The sequence below is a fragment of the Muscardinus avellanarius genome (genome assembly GCF_963383645.1).
Source record: "Muscardinus avellanarius genome assembly, chromosome: 8".
NCBI lineage: Eukaryota > Metazoa > Chordata > Mammalia > Rodentia > Gliridae > Muscardinus > Muscardinus avellanarius.
Window position 1 is genome coordinate 86664134 of NC_137794.1, and position 18283 is coordinate 86682416.

The following is an 18283-nucleotide window of genomic DNA, read 5'->3' on the forward strand; positions in this document are numbered from 1 at the left end:
TTAAATAAATTCTGAACTGGTACTTAACAAACAAAAAAATTAGTTTTTTCTTAATTCTCTTATGTGCCAAATCTTTTCTGAAGTCTTTTTTTTTTGTGTGTGTGTGTGGTTCTGGGGATGGAACCCAGGGGCTTTTGACCTCCAAGCTACACACCCTGCCCTATATTTTATTCTTTATTTTGAAACCAGGACTCACTGAGATGCAGAGGGCCTCAATAAGTAGCTGAGGCTGTCCGCCAACCGCGATCCTCCAGGTCTCAGCCTCCCAAATGCTGGGATTACAAGCATGCGCCACCATGCCCGGCTTGCCGGCTTGAAGTCTTAATTTTAATTTTACAAGAGTTAGCAACAGTGCCTTGATAGAATGGTCCTTCTGGGCAACTATCACTTCTTTTTTGACACTTAATTTCCTTAATTTAATTCTTATGTATCTTTTCTGGAAATATCACATTTAAACCTGGATCACATCCAAAAAATAATTTCAGTGTGATAACTATATACACATGCTTTGGGTGGATTGTGACGCCTAAAAGATATGTTTAAGTCCTAATTCTTATACTAGTGCAAGTACTCATATTTGGAAATAGGGTCGGTCTTTCAGGTGTAATCAAGTTAAGATGAGGTCTTACTGGCTTAGAAATCCAATGACAGGTGTACATGAAAAGAAAATTTGGACACACACACACACACACACACACACACACACACACACCACATAGAGAGAGGCAGGGCAAAGACCATTTGATGATAGAGCAGAGATGGGAGTGATGTCTCTTTAAGCCAGAGGTGTTGGAGATGGCCAGAAACACCTAGAAGCCAGCAAGAGAAAAAGAAGGATTCTTTCCTACAGCTTCCGGAGGGAGCATAGACCTGCCAGTACCTTGACTTAAGACTTCTATACGCAACCGTGGCAATACATTTTTGGTGTTCTAAGCCACCCTGTGTGCGGTACTTTATTTCAGCAGTCCAGAAAATGAACACAACCTGTTGTATTGTAAGAAAACAATTGGTTTAAGCTGGTATCAATAATGATTTTATTAGAAGTATATTTTGCTATGAGGTCGGATGAGTAGAAAATTATCAGGGGGAATTTTCAATATTGAGTTTTATGAAAAGCTTAAATATTTCAGTTTCGGAAATAATACTTTCCAAATGTTTCTCTTCTTATTGATAATATAATGTGAAAGGTCAAATGATGTCAGTCACGCACCTGAAAAAATGGAGATAAAACAGATTTTTCCTAAAATAGGCATATGTTTGAGTCAGAATTTCCAAAACTTAGATTATCTGGCTGTTTACTCCATGTATTTCACGTGCACAATCAGATACATTCTGCACAATTTTATTCAATCAATCAATATTCATTACACACCTAGAATTTGCCAGGCACCGATACTGTAGAAAACTCTCATAAATAAGACTGACGTCTCACCTTAAAGTGAGGACTCTGGCTTTGAAAGTTAGTCCTAGAAGAAGCCACAGAGGCTACCCGGAGACTCTGCTTAGAAAATTCATTTATCCTATGTGCTGCGGTTGTAAGTAATCCTCCAAACCATTTTGGCATCACTGCTTTTACTTACTTAGTGTCTTTGTATTATAATGAAAATCAAGATTTTGTTTATTGCAGAGACAGCTTAAATCATCCACCTGGGAGGACGGAAGAAGGTCACGTGAGATGGGCAGGTCAGCCTCGTTGGGCTGGTGGCCAGTGCTCACCGTGCTGGGCCTCACTCACAGTCAAGGGGCCCCAGTCAGTGTGGTGCTGGTCACGGGGCCCGGGGTAGAGCACAGGACCAGGGCTCTGGAGGTTCCCTAGGATGAGCGGCCCAGCTGTGAGGGAGAGCTCGGCGAGGCCAACAGTTGCTTTCCCTGTCACTATTTAGCTGCCCGCCGTTGTACTGCTGTACTTTTCAGTATGCTTAATAATTCACTTTGCAACCCTTGCCCTCATTTTGTCAACTATGCTTTTCTTTAAAATGATGCCCTTCTAGTTTGTATTTTAAACCAGTATCTTTATGAGACTATGTGCACAACATATGTATAAAATGGCCATTTTCTGACTGTGAGCTCTGAAGAATAAAAACGGAACAAAACAAAACAAAAAATAATTAAAAACACCATTGGTGTATGTGCACAAAACATTTTAGTATTTGTACTTTATAGTTCACTTGTAATTTATAAAACTTTTGTATTATTATAATAGAAAATATAATAAGAAAAACAGCAGGTTTATTGTAGAAAATATTACAGAGCACTAAAGAAATTAAAACCATGCCTACCTAGTTGTAAAAAGGAATATTTAAATGAATATTTGTATGACACTGGTTATATTGAATATTTAGTAAACCAAATTGATAACCTGTTGTTATGCTCCTTTGCTACTTAAATTATATCTTCAGAAAAATTTGATGTCACTAAATATTTCTTGAAATATGACTTTAAAGTTGCACCCATAAGCCAGGCATGGTGGTGCACACTTGTAATCCCAGTACTTGGGAAGCTGAAACAGGAGGATCCCATGGTTCCAAGCCAGCCTTAGTTACTTAGTGAGGCTCTCAGCACCTTAGTGAAACTCTGTTTCCAAATAAAAATATAAAATAGGTTTGGGAATGTAGCCCAGAGGTAGAATGCACCTAAGTTCCATTCCCAGTACCACACATGCACAAACAGTTTCACCCATGTATCTGTAGTAAATATTTTTATTACTTAAACCTTTTTTAACCTCTTATTTTAGTTTTTCCCTTTTATAACAAAATAGAATTTAAAGGTATATAACCGTATCATTGCTGTTTTAAAATGCATGTCACTTATTTATGACTTTAACATTGTTTTGTGATGACTGGCAATATTTCTGTAGTGTGTATCTCCCTTTATTTGAGTTGTAAGAGTTCTTTATATGATAAGGACATTAGCCCATTGTGCTTGAAATTTGCATAAGTAGTTTTTTTCCTGAGATTTTAACTTTGATTATTTGTGTGTGCATGTGTGTAATAAGAGAGAAAAGAATGAGGATTAATGGCATATTAGCTTATTTTGTGTTATATTCTTTTACTACTATTTAAAATTCATCTTTTCGAAGAATTTAAAATAAATTCCTACTTTTTTAAGAGTTTGTTTAAATTTTAATTTTCCTTGAAAAATTTTAATGTATGGCATGGAGTAAATGCCAACTTTTTTTTTTTGAATAGTTTACTGATTGTCTCCCTGTAGTTTATTTACCAATTCTCTTCTTATATTTATGTATTTATAAGACCTTCTTTCTCTCAATAGTCTTTTTATTATTTTTACTGCAATAATAAAAGTATAAAAATAAAGTAAAATCATATTTTAAGTAAAAAATAACAAATAAGAAAGTAATTGTTCTTTCTATGAAACCATAAATATAATTGGCTGTATATTTTATAACATATTTTAAGAAGTAAAAGGATCATCTGTAATTATGACAAATTTTTCTATTACAAAAATTCATTCATACTCTAACGTGCCACAATTTCTTAGTTTATATTATGTACTTTGAGTGATGCAGGCCCTTATTTTTTGATCTATCAATTACTTAGTGACATATTTCTGCTTGTTTATTGTAGACTGTGTCCTCAAAGTTGCTTTTAGATATTTTTGTTTATCTGCAAGATTCTCGAGTAGTTCATATATCCCAATTTTACCTTGATATTTTTATAAGATGAATATTTATATCAGCTATAGAGACAGTATTAACAAATATTTTCTTCCAAAAACTCTTGTATACCTTATCATCTATTTGATAAAATTAATAAATTTTAAAAATGAAGAAAAAGATAATCCTCCACCCCTTTTCTTTCCCTTTTGTTTCAGACGGTCCATTTTTAATCAAAGGAAGCTGCTTCTACTGGGGAGTGGCAGGAGAGGTGAGAAAACCACATGGAAGACTCCCAGGATTTGAATGAACAATCAGTAAGTCTCCATTCAATCTTAGTTTTGCTGAAAAGAAGTTGTGGTAAGGCTACTCAAAAGCAGACTTAAAAGGAACATTAGTAAGCAGCAAGTTTTTGGTCTAGTATAAATTTTGTTGCTTTTCAAATTCTCTTTTAAAGACATGCAAGAGAACTCTGGAGATGTGGGCTGTTTCTGCTTAATGACAATGTCACATTCTGATGTCTCCCTTGGGTTCTCTACTTGGAGAGCCAGTGGTTGAGATGAGAGAGCTGAAATCATGCTGTGTGTTTTAGACAGTCTAGACAATGCTATGCATTTCCTTTATTGGGTTTTGTTCCACATATACTAGATCGTTTATATATTGTTGGCTACTAGAGGCTTAACGGGAGAAAGTATTTTAGTAGCATGCTTATCACTCATTTTACCCATGAAAACTACACCATGCTTTTCCTGTTTTACCAAGGTTTATTGCAGGACCAAGAATCTGCCAGTTTGTGGACAGTCCTTTTCAGATTTTGATTTCCCAAAAGGAAAAGTTTTACAAGGCTTTCCCTATTTCTTTGGTGGTGTCTCTTTGACATGAGTTCTTCACTGTGTCTAGCTAGAGGCAGGGGAAGAGTATCCCTGCCCCACACCCCTGACCGCACACCAACAACTACCAATGTCACAAGGAAGAAGACATGTACTTACCAAAAGTGTGTTCTGCATACTGAGGCTGTTCTTTAGTAGAATGTACAATCATGGTTGATTTTAAAGTCTAAAGTCTTCAACAGGCAAACAAGGATAATATACCCATGAATAACAATGTGGTTCTAGAAAAGATTATATGTATAACTTTAAAATAGAGAGGAATATAAGTTTTAGCACATACTTAATGTTCTAAACTGGCTTAATGTACTTTATAGTGGACATTTTGAAAAGGTATAATATCTTGGTCTTCAGTTTAGCCATACACATAACCACAATCTAATTTCATTATGCATTATATTCTTATTTATTTCATATAGCATCATTGTAGGGAAATATGTAACAACAGTACTATGAAATTATAAAATCTGTCAAACATCTGAGATTCTTGAAAATTGTCTCTTTTAGTACAGTGGATCAAAGTTACAATGGGGAGGCAAGGGCTTCAATATAGCATTTTTAAAAACGATGCTCATTGAGTTTGCTAGAGCCAGGAAACCAGCAAGTTGATGCCAGCCATTATGACTGCTGCTTCTCCCCCATACCACTGGATGTTTATGTATCTGGCTGTAATCAGAGGTCTGTAGATGTGACCTTGTGCCTGGAGGTCAATGGTGAACAATGGCATCACCTTCCGCTGATGATTTATGGGGGGGGGCGCTATCAATCCATATTTATTCTGTCATTTAAAGGTTGTATGTATGTGTAGGGGTGTGTGTGTGTGTGTGTGTGTGTGTGTGTGTTTATGTGTTGAGTGACCAGCTGCCTCTGTTTTCCAGAATTCAAGGAGGTTTGGGGAGCATGAAACTCACGGTAATAAAGCAGGCAAATTGCCAGAAAAGTAGGGTGGTTGATTCTGTCAATGACTCTCAGGTGTGCACATACTAAGACAGTAGTATGTTCTCAATGCAGTTGAGATTTAAAGAGAATACGTTTTTAGGTTTAGTACGTGAATGAGGTATTACACAAGGTGCTTCATATCATCTTTCACAAAGTAATGCCCATAACTTATAAATCATATATTCATATCATTTAACATTATCTGGCCCTAAGACCTGTAATGGATTTTGCATGCTGTCATATAGTATGGTAGTTAAGGGATTGGGCTGTCAAACCAGATATCTCTGACACTTAGATACTTTATGACCCTTGGGAACTTACTTAGACTCTTTCAGTTATATCATAAAGTTGTTATTTCTTTAAAAGTTTTTATAAAGCATTTTTATAGTTTTTGAGAACCCAAACCTATTTTCTGAATTTGGATTTAGAATATGGAGACTAATCCATTCATCTCATAAATATGTGAAAGGATGCCTAGAACTGTTGAATGACTTGCCCATGTTGGGGCAAGTGAAATGGCAGAGTTGGGACTTCACACTGATCTTCTGACTCCAAGTCCATAGCTTTCTTCTGGGGCAGCTTATTGTGGCATTCATCCCTATAGAAGTGTAAACAGCAATGACAACAAAAACAAACACATTTCATCCAAATGGTTTCTGCTTGAATGAAAATTTAAAACGACTACATTTTGTGGAACATATTAATGTCTCAAATCCTTTTTAAAAATGAGAATATTAATTGAGATAAAATAAGAGTGGAATTAAAGTTCATAATAAGATGATAGGGAATATTCATAAATCATAGCTATTTTACTTTAGGCAAAATCTTCTCGGGCAAATACATAACAGTAGTTGCCATTTATCCATGAACGGCACACACGCCATTGAGCATTTTCCATACACTTTCTCCAATTTTTACTCTACCCTTCCAGTATTGTTCTAATGGCTACCAGTTTACAGTTGAAGAAACTGTGGCTTAGAAACTGTCAAAATCAAATGGATGTTAAATATCTGAGATGAGAATCGATCCCATTTTATCTTGCCCTAAGACCTGTAATGGATTTTGCATGCTCTCATATACTATGGTAGTTAAGGGATTGGGCTGTAAAACCAGAAATGACACTTAGATACTTCTCTCCCTCATTTTTAGGGTAGAGAGAATAGGAAGACGATGTTCCTCGAAGTGCTTACATGTGTCTCACTTTAACACTCCGTGAACATTAGCTCCTTTTGCAAACACTTGTGGTCATTAGTGCTCTTCAAGAAATATTCATTTACTCTTGCATATCCAAATATTCTGGGATATTTTTGCCTGGAAGTTCATAGTTCTACAAACTCAGCAGGTGCAAACTAAACTCACCAGCTCTCCTCTCTCCATTTTTCCTTCCTTTCTATTCTCTCACAATATTGCCCATCTCAGTGAACAGCATCATCCTCATAGAGCAGATTACATTGGAAAGGGAGCATGGATCCTTCTCTCCTTCATCATCCAGCTGAAATTCAGTCTATTCCTAGTTTTTAGTCTCTCTCAAAGCTTTGTTCCAGCTCCCCTGTTTTGGACCTTTAACTCTTGATTGCTTTGTTCTTTGAGTTACTTCTAAAATTGTCTTCCTAAACTAGATACTTAATCACATCTCTTCTTTACTTGTTATTTTATTATTTTGGAACTGGTGATTGAACCCAGGGACATTCTATGTCTGAACTATACCACCAGTCCTATTTTATTTTTTGTTTAGAAGCAAAATCTTACTAAGTTGCTGAGGCTGGCCTACAACCTACGACCCTCCTGTCTCAGTGTCCCAAGTACATGCCCCATCATGCCCAGTGTTTCTCTACGTCTTATTTTTCACACCCTTTTCCTCCCCACAGGATAGGGGATACTGTGTCTAGTCAAACACACAAGACCTAATGATGACTTAATTCTCCAGTCTCATTTCTGGATTATTCCAGAAATTCCTTCCAGAATTCTCTGCAGCTTCCAGGTTCTCTGAGGTTTCTGGGCCATTGCAAGCACTGGGTAGCTTCTTCCTAGATGGCCTTTTTTCCACCAGGATATCTGCTATCCCTGAGGACTCAACTTAATTTTCATTCCAAGTGACTGCTTCATTTCTTTCTACACAGCCAGCAACACAGGGTGAGGCACGCTTGGTTGAGGCCCTGTACTGTGTGCATTTTCCTGTACCTAGCTAGCACTTACCCTCAGACTGAAACCATATCTATTTACTTGCTTGTCTCTCCACTAAGTCAGTGGTGGGTCTTGTTCATCCTGTCTCTCCACTAGGCTAGTGGTAGGTCTTGCTCATCCTGCACCCTTCCCTCTTAGCACAATTCTTGAGGATGTTCAACAGATGTTTTCTTCAAATGTTTTTTTTTATACTTTTGGTAATGTATATATCTATATCTATCTATCTATCTATCATCTATCTATCTATCTACCTATCTATCTCTATATCTATCTATATATATCTATATCTATCTATCTATATCTATCTATCTATCTATCTATCTATCTATCTATATATATATATATATATATTGGTGGTATTGGGGTTCCTGGAAGCCCTTCTACCTCTGGGCTACACTCCCAGACTTATTTTATATTTTTGAAACAGGGTCTCCTATGCCAGCGCTGCTGGCTGCGCGATCCTCCTGTCTCTGCCTCCCAAGCGCCACCACGCCTGGCTTGGTAATGTATATTAATGAACAGCCTGACAAATTTTAGAAAATCAAAACATTATTCTCAGAGTGTTTTACTTATTCATGAATTCATATTGGACTTAAATTTGGGAAAACTTGCATCTGAAGTCTGATGCTAGTTTAACTAAATATTATTACAACAAAGTTTGATCCTTAAAATTTTTCTTGCATTATATCAAGCTCTTATTTTCCAGTTTGGTTTAGAGGGTCTAGAAAGTTTTAGGAGATAGCAATTAAAAATAAGATTCAACTTTCATAAATGTTTAGAATTCTGTTAGACAATTCTACATTGAAGTTTCAAATTCTTTAGAAGCAGTTTAATTCAACAAATTCAATTAAATAAATATTTAAGGATTGCTTGTTACCTTTCAGGAACTTTTTTCCGCTAATGATTAAAAAAGATAAATATACTAGAAGTCCTATCATCACTCTAATTTTAATTTAGAAGCATTTTAATTCAACAAATTCAATTAAATATTTAAGGATTGCTTGTTTCCTTTCCGGAACTTTTTTCCGCTAATAATTAAAAAAGACAAATATACTAGAAGTCCTATCCTCACTCTAATTTTAATTTAGAATAAGAATATATGATGCTACATCAGGTTCTGATCAGTTGTTTTTAAGAGATTTAGATATCAATTTATTTAGTGAATATCTGTGGAGTACATTTGAAGCATGGTTTTATTTTTTTATTATTATTTTTTTTGTGGTGGCACTGGGGGTGGAACCCAGAGGCTTTCTACCTCTGGGCTATGCTCCCAGACCTATTTTCTATTTTATTTGGAAACAGGGTCTCACTAAGTTGCTGAGAGACTCACTAAGTAGCTAAGACTGGCTTCGAACCTGTGTGATCCTCCTGTCTCAGCCTCCCAAGCGCGGGGATTACAAGTGTGCGCCACCACGCCTGGCTTGAAGCATGGTTTTAGATGTTGGAAATACTTGGTAAGCAAAATGGAATATATAATATTTAGGCAAATTTCTTATGGAGCATATATATTATATATAATATATATATATATATATATATATATATTTTTTTTTTTTTTTTTTTTTTTTTCAGGTCTGAGGATGGAACCCAGGGGCATTTGGCCTCCGAGCTATACCCCCTGCTCTATTTTTTTTTCTTTATTTTTTTTCTTTATTTTGAAACAGGGTCTCACTGAGTTGCAGAGGGCCTCACTAAGTAGCTGAGGCTGTCCGTGAACCATGATCCTCAGGTCTCAGCCTCCCGAATGCTGGGATTACAAGCATGCGCCACCATGCCCGGCTATATTTTTTATTAGTGTGTAAACTAATAAATATAATATGTCACATAGCAATAGGTGCAAGAACAAAAGCCAAATAAAGTGAGGATGGAGATAGAAGACTCCCAGGGGTAGGGTGGGTAGGTGGGGACAGTTGTGATTTTTAGAGTGGTCAGAAATGCCTCACTGAACAGATGTCCTGTGAAGATCCGACGTAGGTGAAGGAGTGAGTTATGTGGATGTCTGAGGAAAAGGACTTTTCAGTTAGAAGGAGCAGAAATTGAGAAAGCCATGAGATGGTGGCATGCCTGGATGTCCAGGGACTAGAGAGAGGGCCAGTGCTGGTGGCAGTGATGGAGAGAGCAGGACAGAGATGAGGACACATAGATAGCCAGCATGGGTGCGTGGAGGGGTTCCCAGGTCATTCCAAGGACTTCACCATTCTTTGGCAGTGCTGAGGCACTGCGTGTCAACTCAGAGATTCTTGGATACTTCTTGAGAAATGAGAAAAATGAATGTCATATAACTTCTACTAAAAGGTTATAATGGTCAACATTCTCACAGCATTAATATAAGAACTGCCCATACCACATAGAGGAAGGGAGATTTATTTGCTCATAGTTTTTCTTGGAGATATTGGGTTCAGTTCATGTAAGGCTGGGGACTGTGGGTCTCAGAGTATGGTGGTGGCAAGTGGAGAGAGGTAGAGCACAGGGTTTCATCCTCATTTCCTGGAGGCCAGAAGAGAGAGAGCTCAGGGCAAGGAGGAACCACATATAACCCCCAAGGCTGGAGCCCCAGGGACCCACCTTTTTAAGTCACATCCTACTGTCCTGGCCACCATCCACCATTCTTTTTTTTGTGTGTGGGTCTAGGGATGGAACCCAGAGTCACTCGACTTCTGAGCTACACCCCCTGACCTATTTTTTATTCTTTATTTTGGAACAGGGTCTCACTAAATTGCAGAGGGCCTCACTAAGTAGCTGAGGCTTTCCATGAACCATGATCCTTTGGTCTCAGCCTCCCGAATGCTGAGATTACAAGCCTGCACCACCATGCCTGGCACCAGCCACCATTCTAATGGATTTATCTTGCCCAAGATGAGATTACAATGAAGCCCTGCTTCCAATATTGGCATCTGTTTCTTTAGGGCTGGAGAACACCCCAAATCCAAACCATTACAAAAATACTCAGCAAACAGAAAAATTCACTGAGGGTAAGAACTAACTTTTCATCAGCTTTATGCCTCACTAACAGGACCTGTGTCAAGTGCTTTATGGGATGTGATGTTACTTAAGGTTTTTTAAGATGAGTCCAATTTTTATTATAAAAATGGACTATGGTAATAAGAGTAGAAACTGGCTATAGTACTGTCCAGGTGAAGAATGGACAAAGTTGCCAGGAGATGTTGGAAAATGATCACATTCAGTATTTGTTTTGAAGATGGAACTAAGATGACTTGCTAATATATTGCATGTGGATTGTGAGGTGAAGAAAGTAGTCAAAGATAACTTTTGGGTATTTTTTCTAAAGAATAGGCTAGGTAGAAATGGCATTTACCAAGATGGAACAACTTGGAAGGAACAGGTTGGGGGAAGATCAGGTGTTGACTTTTAGATGTGGTGAAAGAGACAGTATTGTGTTTTCACCAATCCTATTCCATACTTCTCCTTTGTGGTACACCATGCTACACTTCCCAGTCTCCTTACAATAGAAAAGGTCTTGTACTAGTTGTACTAGTTCTATCGCATGAAGCGCAAGGGCCGGGAATGTGAGTATCATTTCTAGGATGAGACTCCAAGAAGGCTTTGCATAGATCTTTGGTCTTTGTAATGGATAAGAAGAGGTATCAGGTGCAGAGGGCAGAGCTCCAGAATCCAAGAAGGCTGTATTGCGGAGGCACTGAATGGGGGACAGATTCATAGAAGAGTCTTAATGGACTTAACTAAGGGAGACATGATAAATTTTGCCTGCTAGTAGATATATGGGTGGAAATATTGCCAATTCAGATGTAGCTATCAGTAACTTAAGGGAGTAGATTGAACTTGAAGTGCAGATTGGGAGACTTCAAACTGTTGGAGACATTTAAAGAAAAGATATTAGTTGAGATTCTTAAGAGAGTGAGTCAAGATAAAGAAAAACTAAAAGGATGAACCCCTGGGCCACCCCACACATAGAGATCCAGGAGATGACAATTTATATAAGATATCTGCTTGATCCTACAGTCATTACACTGATAAACATCAAATTACACTGTGACTGCATTTTGCTGCTTTCAGTGAATTCTTCCTTGATGTACTTTCTTCCAAAATTTTCAAGTATTTTATATCTGGTTACTGGGTTCACCTTGCCAGGCAGAAAGTGCTGTGAATAGGCACTGAGATAGCATTCATTTTATGGTGTTTTTTTTTTTTTAAGATTTCCATCAATATAACTAAAACTATAAACTGTTAAAATATTTTAGTAAGTCAACAAATAGTTATCATTTTCTTCTTGTTGTATTTGTAGGCATATTTTGTAGGAATTCTGGTTAGCTAAGGATTAATATACACTAGCATTTTAAACCTCAGCTGGACAATTCTCTGTAGGGCTGGGAGCTGGGGATGTCCTCCTGTACATAGTAGTACATTGACATTTAGCAACATCTCTGGTATGTACCCACTAGATGTCAGTAGCAACCCCCTTCCTTTTTTTGTGGCACTCGAAAATGCCTTGATACATCACCAAATGTTTTCTGCAGGCAAAGGGAGTGGCAAGAACCATTGATTTACATTATACCTGCTTTCAATAATTCTTTATTTAGATACTTGCATATACTCTGAAAAATATTTGAGAAGGTTTACCTGAACTTTTAATGGAGTATGTTGTAATATGTTATAGGGAGAACTGTGGTTAAAAAAACATATAATACAGAATGTAAGCAAGCCAAATAATATTGTGAAGGTAATGGAATAGCTTAAGGAGCACTATACCATCAGTAAGAGCAGTCTGTTTAAGAAAGGACAAGGCAGGATTATAGATGGCCAAGGTCACACCTTCACAGGGCCTTGAAGTTCAACATCAGGAACAAGGTCTCAGAGGTACAAAATATAAGGAGATATGACTACCAGAAGTGTTGCAGGCATGAGGATGTGATCAGTGGGAGATCTGGCTGAGGAGTGCTCAGAAGACTGAGAACTTTGGAGCCAAGTTAAGATGCATTTATGCCCTTGGTGGCTAGGATGATGCTCATTGCCAAGTAACGCGTAGAGATGTAGAAGATGCTGCCTTGATGTCTAAACTTTTAACTTGGATACAATGGAAAGTGCTATATGATTTTTTTCTTTTTCATGGCATTGAGGATTGAACCTAGGGGTTGTCTACCTCTGAGTTAACATTCCTCACCCTATTCTGTTTTTTATGTTGAAGCAGGGTCTTGCTGAGTTGCCAGTGCTAACCTTTAACTGTGATCCTTCTGTCTCAACCTCCCAAGTACTGGAATTACAGGTGGGTGCCACCACACCCGGCTGTACTATAGAATTTCTGAACAAGAAAGTAATATATTCAAAGGCATATTTTATTAAAAAAAAGTAGCCAGATGGTAAGAAGATTAAGGATGGCTTGGAAACTAGGAGTGGGGACATGGCTTACAAAACCTTGAAAAAGTTTTATGTGAATTTAAAGAGATTGGCAATATTTTTTTTCTCCAAAAACGGACAAGACAATAAACATTTCCTGGTCTTTTGGCCATAGAGCCTCAATACCAATTACTCATATCTCTTGTTGAAATAAAAAAACAGTCGTAGACAGTAAAAAACTGAATGTACATGACTGTGTTCTGAGTAGAACTTTATTTTAAAAAGGTGTCAGATTATTAACCATACTTTCCCTAAATTAGTGATATGACTGCAGAAGAAAGACAAAGGAGAAAGAATCAGTGGGAGGAACCTGAAGAGGTAGCTTTGGTGAACTTGCTAGTAACTGAACAGGGTTAATAGGAGAAAGGGGGTGGGCAGAAAGAAGGAAAGGGGTTACTAAGGAGCTTCAAGCCTAGGAGATGCCATGCATAGAGTTTAGAAGTGGGAATTAGTGACTTAAGGAAAGTAAAAGATGTGTATAAATTTAGGACTTTTTGTGAACATGTCAAACTACAGTTATTGAAGCCCTATTGGACCATGGAGATGTCTGGGCTGGCTGTGGGGAGAAAGGTAGTGTTTTCTTTTAGGGGGGTGCTTAGAAGAGGAATGATATCTAGGTAAAGGGCAGAAAGATGAGATGAGCCCAGGAGACTGCCATGTTTGTGAAGTGGAGAGGAGGAGGAATTGGAGGTTATCTGTGGCATTTCAAAATGAAATCCCATAGAGTTGGGGCAAGAAAAGGCACCTTTGAGCCTCAACATAGGGAAGGTAATAAGAAAGGAAGAAAGAGTTGGCCAATTTAGAGAAGTGAAGTGCTACAAAGATTGAAGGGAGCACTTGTTATTTTTGACAAGGGGAAACCCATGCATGGTTGATGATGGGATTTGAGAAGAAATCCATAGTTAATACAATGACTGATGTTGCAGAAGGGACTGTGGGTCTCAGTGGAGGACAGGAAGGGGATAAGCTGATGGAGAAAAGGTAACATGCATTGACTTTGGATATGTTACAGAATATGTGCATGCTTGAGAGGCCCACGCTGTTTTCCCCTGATGGTATTCAGTTGTTCAGCAAAGCAGAAGCCAAGACTGTTTGTTCACACAAAGTCAGAAAGTGTCTGGAAGCAAGGTAGGACCAAGGGCTTAGATAGTACAAAGATTTGCAGTAGCCACTGTTTTAGAAATTGGTAGATGATCTGCTAGAGCTCAGTACATAAAGTATTGTGTGACATTATCGGTTTTCTTTTAGCAAAATGTGTCTCATTGACTAGAACTTAAGACTATGGGGCTGGCATTGAAAGTTTGTTTGTTTGTTTTGCCTTCAAGTCATTAGGCAAAGAAAAAAAGAGAAATTGCCACATCTGTAGTTAATGAAAATACCTCTAACTCATTGGAGGAAACTGCTTGCTCTGTGTCCCACGGATACTGACATCTGCAACAAGCAGAAGAAAGAGCCTGTTTGTATGGAAGCGATTGGGACAAACCCCATTTTATTTATTTATTTATTTATTTATTTATTTATTATTATTATTTTTTGGTGGTCCTAGGGGTGGAACCCAGAGTCTTTCTACCTCCGGGCTATATTCCCAGACATTTTTATATTTTATTTGGAAACAGGGTCTCACTAAGTTGCTGAAAGCCTCACTAAGTAGCTGAGGCTGGCTTCGAACCCGCGCGATCCTCCTGTCTCAGCCTCCCAAGCGCGGGAATTACAAGTGTGGGCCACCACGCCCGGCTCAAACCCCATTTTTTGATGGGGTTAGACTAAGTTTTTTTTGACACAGTTAAAAAGTTCTTTTCTCAAAGTACTTGAAATTTCATCATTTCATATATTCTTGAAGTAGAAATTGATTTCTATGTGCTGAATTCTCTAGGATGCCAATTTCCCCATAAGGGTTAAATTGTGACAAAGTTCATGTTACCTCTCTTGGCAGAAGCTAGGACAGCAGAGTGGAAGAGGACTGCAAAAGAAATAGCAAGTTTAGAAAGAAGGAACAAACATTGCTTAGGCTGTTTTGCTTTCATTATTTCATCCAAACTGTGAGGATGGCATATGCGGACAGTAGATCATAACTCCATTCAGAGCCACAGATGCCCACAGCTGACATTTATGTCATGCATATTGTGTGCCTCAGGACTTCTAAGTGCTGTATGTAAGTGTACATGTAACATATGTTTTACCAATTTATTAATTTTCTCACCCATTTTATTAAGTGGCTACTATTACTATCACCCAAGTTTCTACATGAGGGGTCACCCAGCTAGTGAGTTGGGAAGCAGGATTTTAACCCAGAAAGTTTGACTCCAGAATTGGCAATCTTAACTGCTGACAAATCTATCGGGAAAATGCCTTATTTATTTTTCTGTTCTCCACCCTAACTCCACCTTCAACAAAAGCCTGAAATATTTTGAATTTTGATGCATAAGAAGAAAAATATTTGATCTGTGTTCATTTTCTTCCTGCTGATATTTTATTTAACTCACTGATCCATCATAACAGAAACAATATGAAAGGGGTAAACTGAGGACAATATAAAATAGACCTGACTAATTTTCAATCTACTGATTTAAGAAAACCATAATTGGCTGGCATTTGGAATATATGATTTTACTATGACAGGTTCTTTAGGAAGATTTAAGGGTGCATTTACTTTCTTTGAGGGCTTGCTTTATAGATGGTAGGAGTGGCTTACACCGTTCAAATACTTTATAGATGCAAAAATGGAGACTGAGAAGGTCTAAACTCCTTATCAGGGCAAGAGCATTAACAAAAAATTTCTGCATTTTGAAATAATGTTTTCTTTTTTTAATTGATTTCAAAAATAAAAGCTTAAATTTGGAAGCACACTTTTTTCTTGTAGTATTTCTTAAGATTTTTAAATTAAAATCAGCCTCCTGTAAAACGGCATTAAACTTTTGCCTTACATAAATGCTGAGGAAATAATTGCGTTTGACCTATGGCTAAAGTTGGTAGACCTGGGATCATTTTAAGAAACTCAAGTGAAGGTGTGAAGCACTTTATTTTGTGTGTTTGTTTTTCTCCTAGTTATTATTTACTGCTCAATCAGCATTAGCAGAAGAAAAATAATTTGGCTGCTAAGTTACTCTAGTATTGGATTTCAAAGGACCTTATTAGAGAGAGATGTAATTTCATCCTCTGGGCCTTTTATATAACAGAGTGCATATTTGGGTTACTTCATTTTGACCCGGAATTAAACAATGGATTTAAGTCATGAACAGGAAGTTAAAATATTTACTCAGCAAAGATTTAAGAGCACATTATGGTTGTTTTTCAGATTGCTAAGGATTTCTTGGCACTTTATAGCTTTATCTTCTTATTTTAGAGAACTGCTATCTGAATAGCTCCAGCTATTCTGCTGCTGCCAAGTTCCTGTTTATTCCATAGATCTTATAAAATATATACATTTGATAACTACTATGTTTAATCAGCAATTTTTAAATGACTACATTTAGAAAAATTACATATATATACATATACGTATATGCACATATATGTTATGATTTTATATATTGCTTAACTCCTTATGGTCATAGTTTACATATGGTATTCAGTAAGAAAAATAAGAACTAGATATCAAAAGTGGCAATAATATTTCAAATATTAATATTAAAGAAGGTAAAAAGGCATTACAGTTTCAGTTTGGGCAGTATTTTCATAAAATGAAAAGGCAATTCCAGGAGGCTGCCAACTCAAGCTGTATGGAGGTGCCTGTTTCTTCTCTTCTCTTCTCTTCTCTTCTCTTCTCTTCTCTTCTCTTCTCTTCTCTTCTCTTCCCTTCCCTTCCCTTCCCTTCCCTTCCCTTCCCTTCTCTCCCTTCCCCCTTTTCCTTTTTCCCTTCCCTCTCTTCTTTCTTTTTTGATGCTGGGGATTGAACCCAGGGGCATTCTACCTCTGAGCTAAACCCCCAACCCTATTTTTTTTTTAATTTTGAGGCAGGGTGTCACTAAGTTGCTGAAAGTCTTGCTAAGTTGCTGAGGCTGTCCTTGAACCTGCAACCTCCTATCTCAGCCTCCCAAGTAGCCAGATGACAGGTGTGTGCCACTGTGCTCAGCTTCCATTACTCTTTTTAAGAGGTAGTCACTTTGGCTCCAGGCTCACTTAGCCCCGTCTTCAGTGCTCTGTGATTTGCATAATATTGTCCACACTGCTTTGTGTTTGGGGTGATTGTGAGGTTATTGCAGACTTCTTGCTTTCTTTCCATGAAGTAAAGTTTTAGTTGGCTGAAGGCCCAGCTCGCCTGATTTTGTTTTCCCCTATTTTGTTTGTTTGCTTAATATCTTAGATTTTTAAAGTCATGCAGAATTAAAGGACTTGTATATTATCCTGGGGAAATAATTTGTGAGTGAAAAGCCTTTATGAAAAATGACAAGCTGTGTTTAAACATTTATGTTAATTTCTTGTTATGAATGGTGAAGGGGCTTTCCAGAGCTCTTCTGCTGAACATTGGCAGTTCTCTGCCCTCACCCATAGTTTTGCTTTCCAGAGTTTAATTTACCTACAGTCAACCATGGTCCAAAAATATTTAATGGAAAGTTCTAGAAATAAACAGTTTATGAGTTTTAAATTGTGTGCCATTCTGAGCAGTGTAATGAAATCTTAAGTCCTCCCACTTCATCCTGCCTGTGATATGAATCATCATTTTGTCCAGTGTATCCGTGCTGTATACACTACCTGCCCATTAGTGACTTAGTGGTTCTCACTGTTGCCAGATAGATTGTCACGGTATTTTATCAGTATTGCAGCATTTGTGTTCAAGGAAGCATTATAAAATAGCCTTGCAGGATCTCATAATGCCTGCCCTCGCCTCACTTTGTCTCCCCCTGTGTGGTCATTGTATCATTTCACATTGTCACAAAACGAAGGTTGAGTATTGTATAATAAGTTTTATTTTTTTAAATTTTGAGATAGGGTCTCTATGTAGCCCAGGCTGGCCTCAAGTTACTGGACTCATGTAATCCTTCTACCCCAGCCTTTTGAGAATTTGTTACTACAAGTGGGCCGCTACATTCAGCTCAATATTTGGAGTGAGAGAGAAAAAAGAGGTACTACACTCATGCAACTTTTATTACAATATATTGTTATAATTTGTCCACTTCATTATTAGTTATCGTTACTAATTTCTTCTTGCGCCTAACTTATAAATTAAAACTCTTATAATTGTGTATATATAGTGAAGAGCATAGTGTGTGTGTGTGTGTGTGTGTGTATTTGGTTTTATCTATGATTTTCGACATCAACTGAGGGTCTTGGAACATTTCGCCTGTGG

At 37.5% G+C, this 18283-nt stretch overlaps 1 protein-coding gene across 8 annotated transcripts in view; it reads left to right on the plus strand.

Annotated features, from left to right (window-relative positions):
* Positions 1-3897: 3897 nt before the first annotated feature.
* The window catches only part of EYA4 (EYA transcriptional coactivator and phosphatase 4), a gene marked incomplete at both ends in the record, with an annotated part of 249408 nt that continues 235022 nt past the window's right edge, over positions 3898-18283 (plus strand). For all 8 annotated transcript variants that reach the window (XM_080700211.1, XM_080700213.1, XM_080700212.1 and 5 more), the window contains one exon: positions 3898-3930. In XM_080700211.1, the coding sequence (XP_080556337.1) occupies positions 3898-3930 (33 nt within the window). The remainder of the gene's footprint in view (positions 3931-18283) is intronic.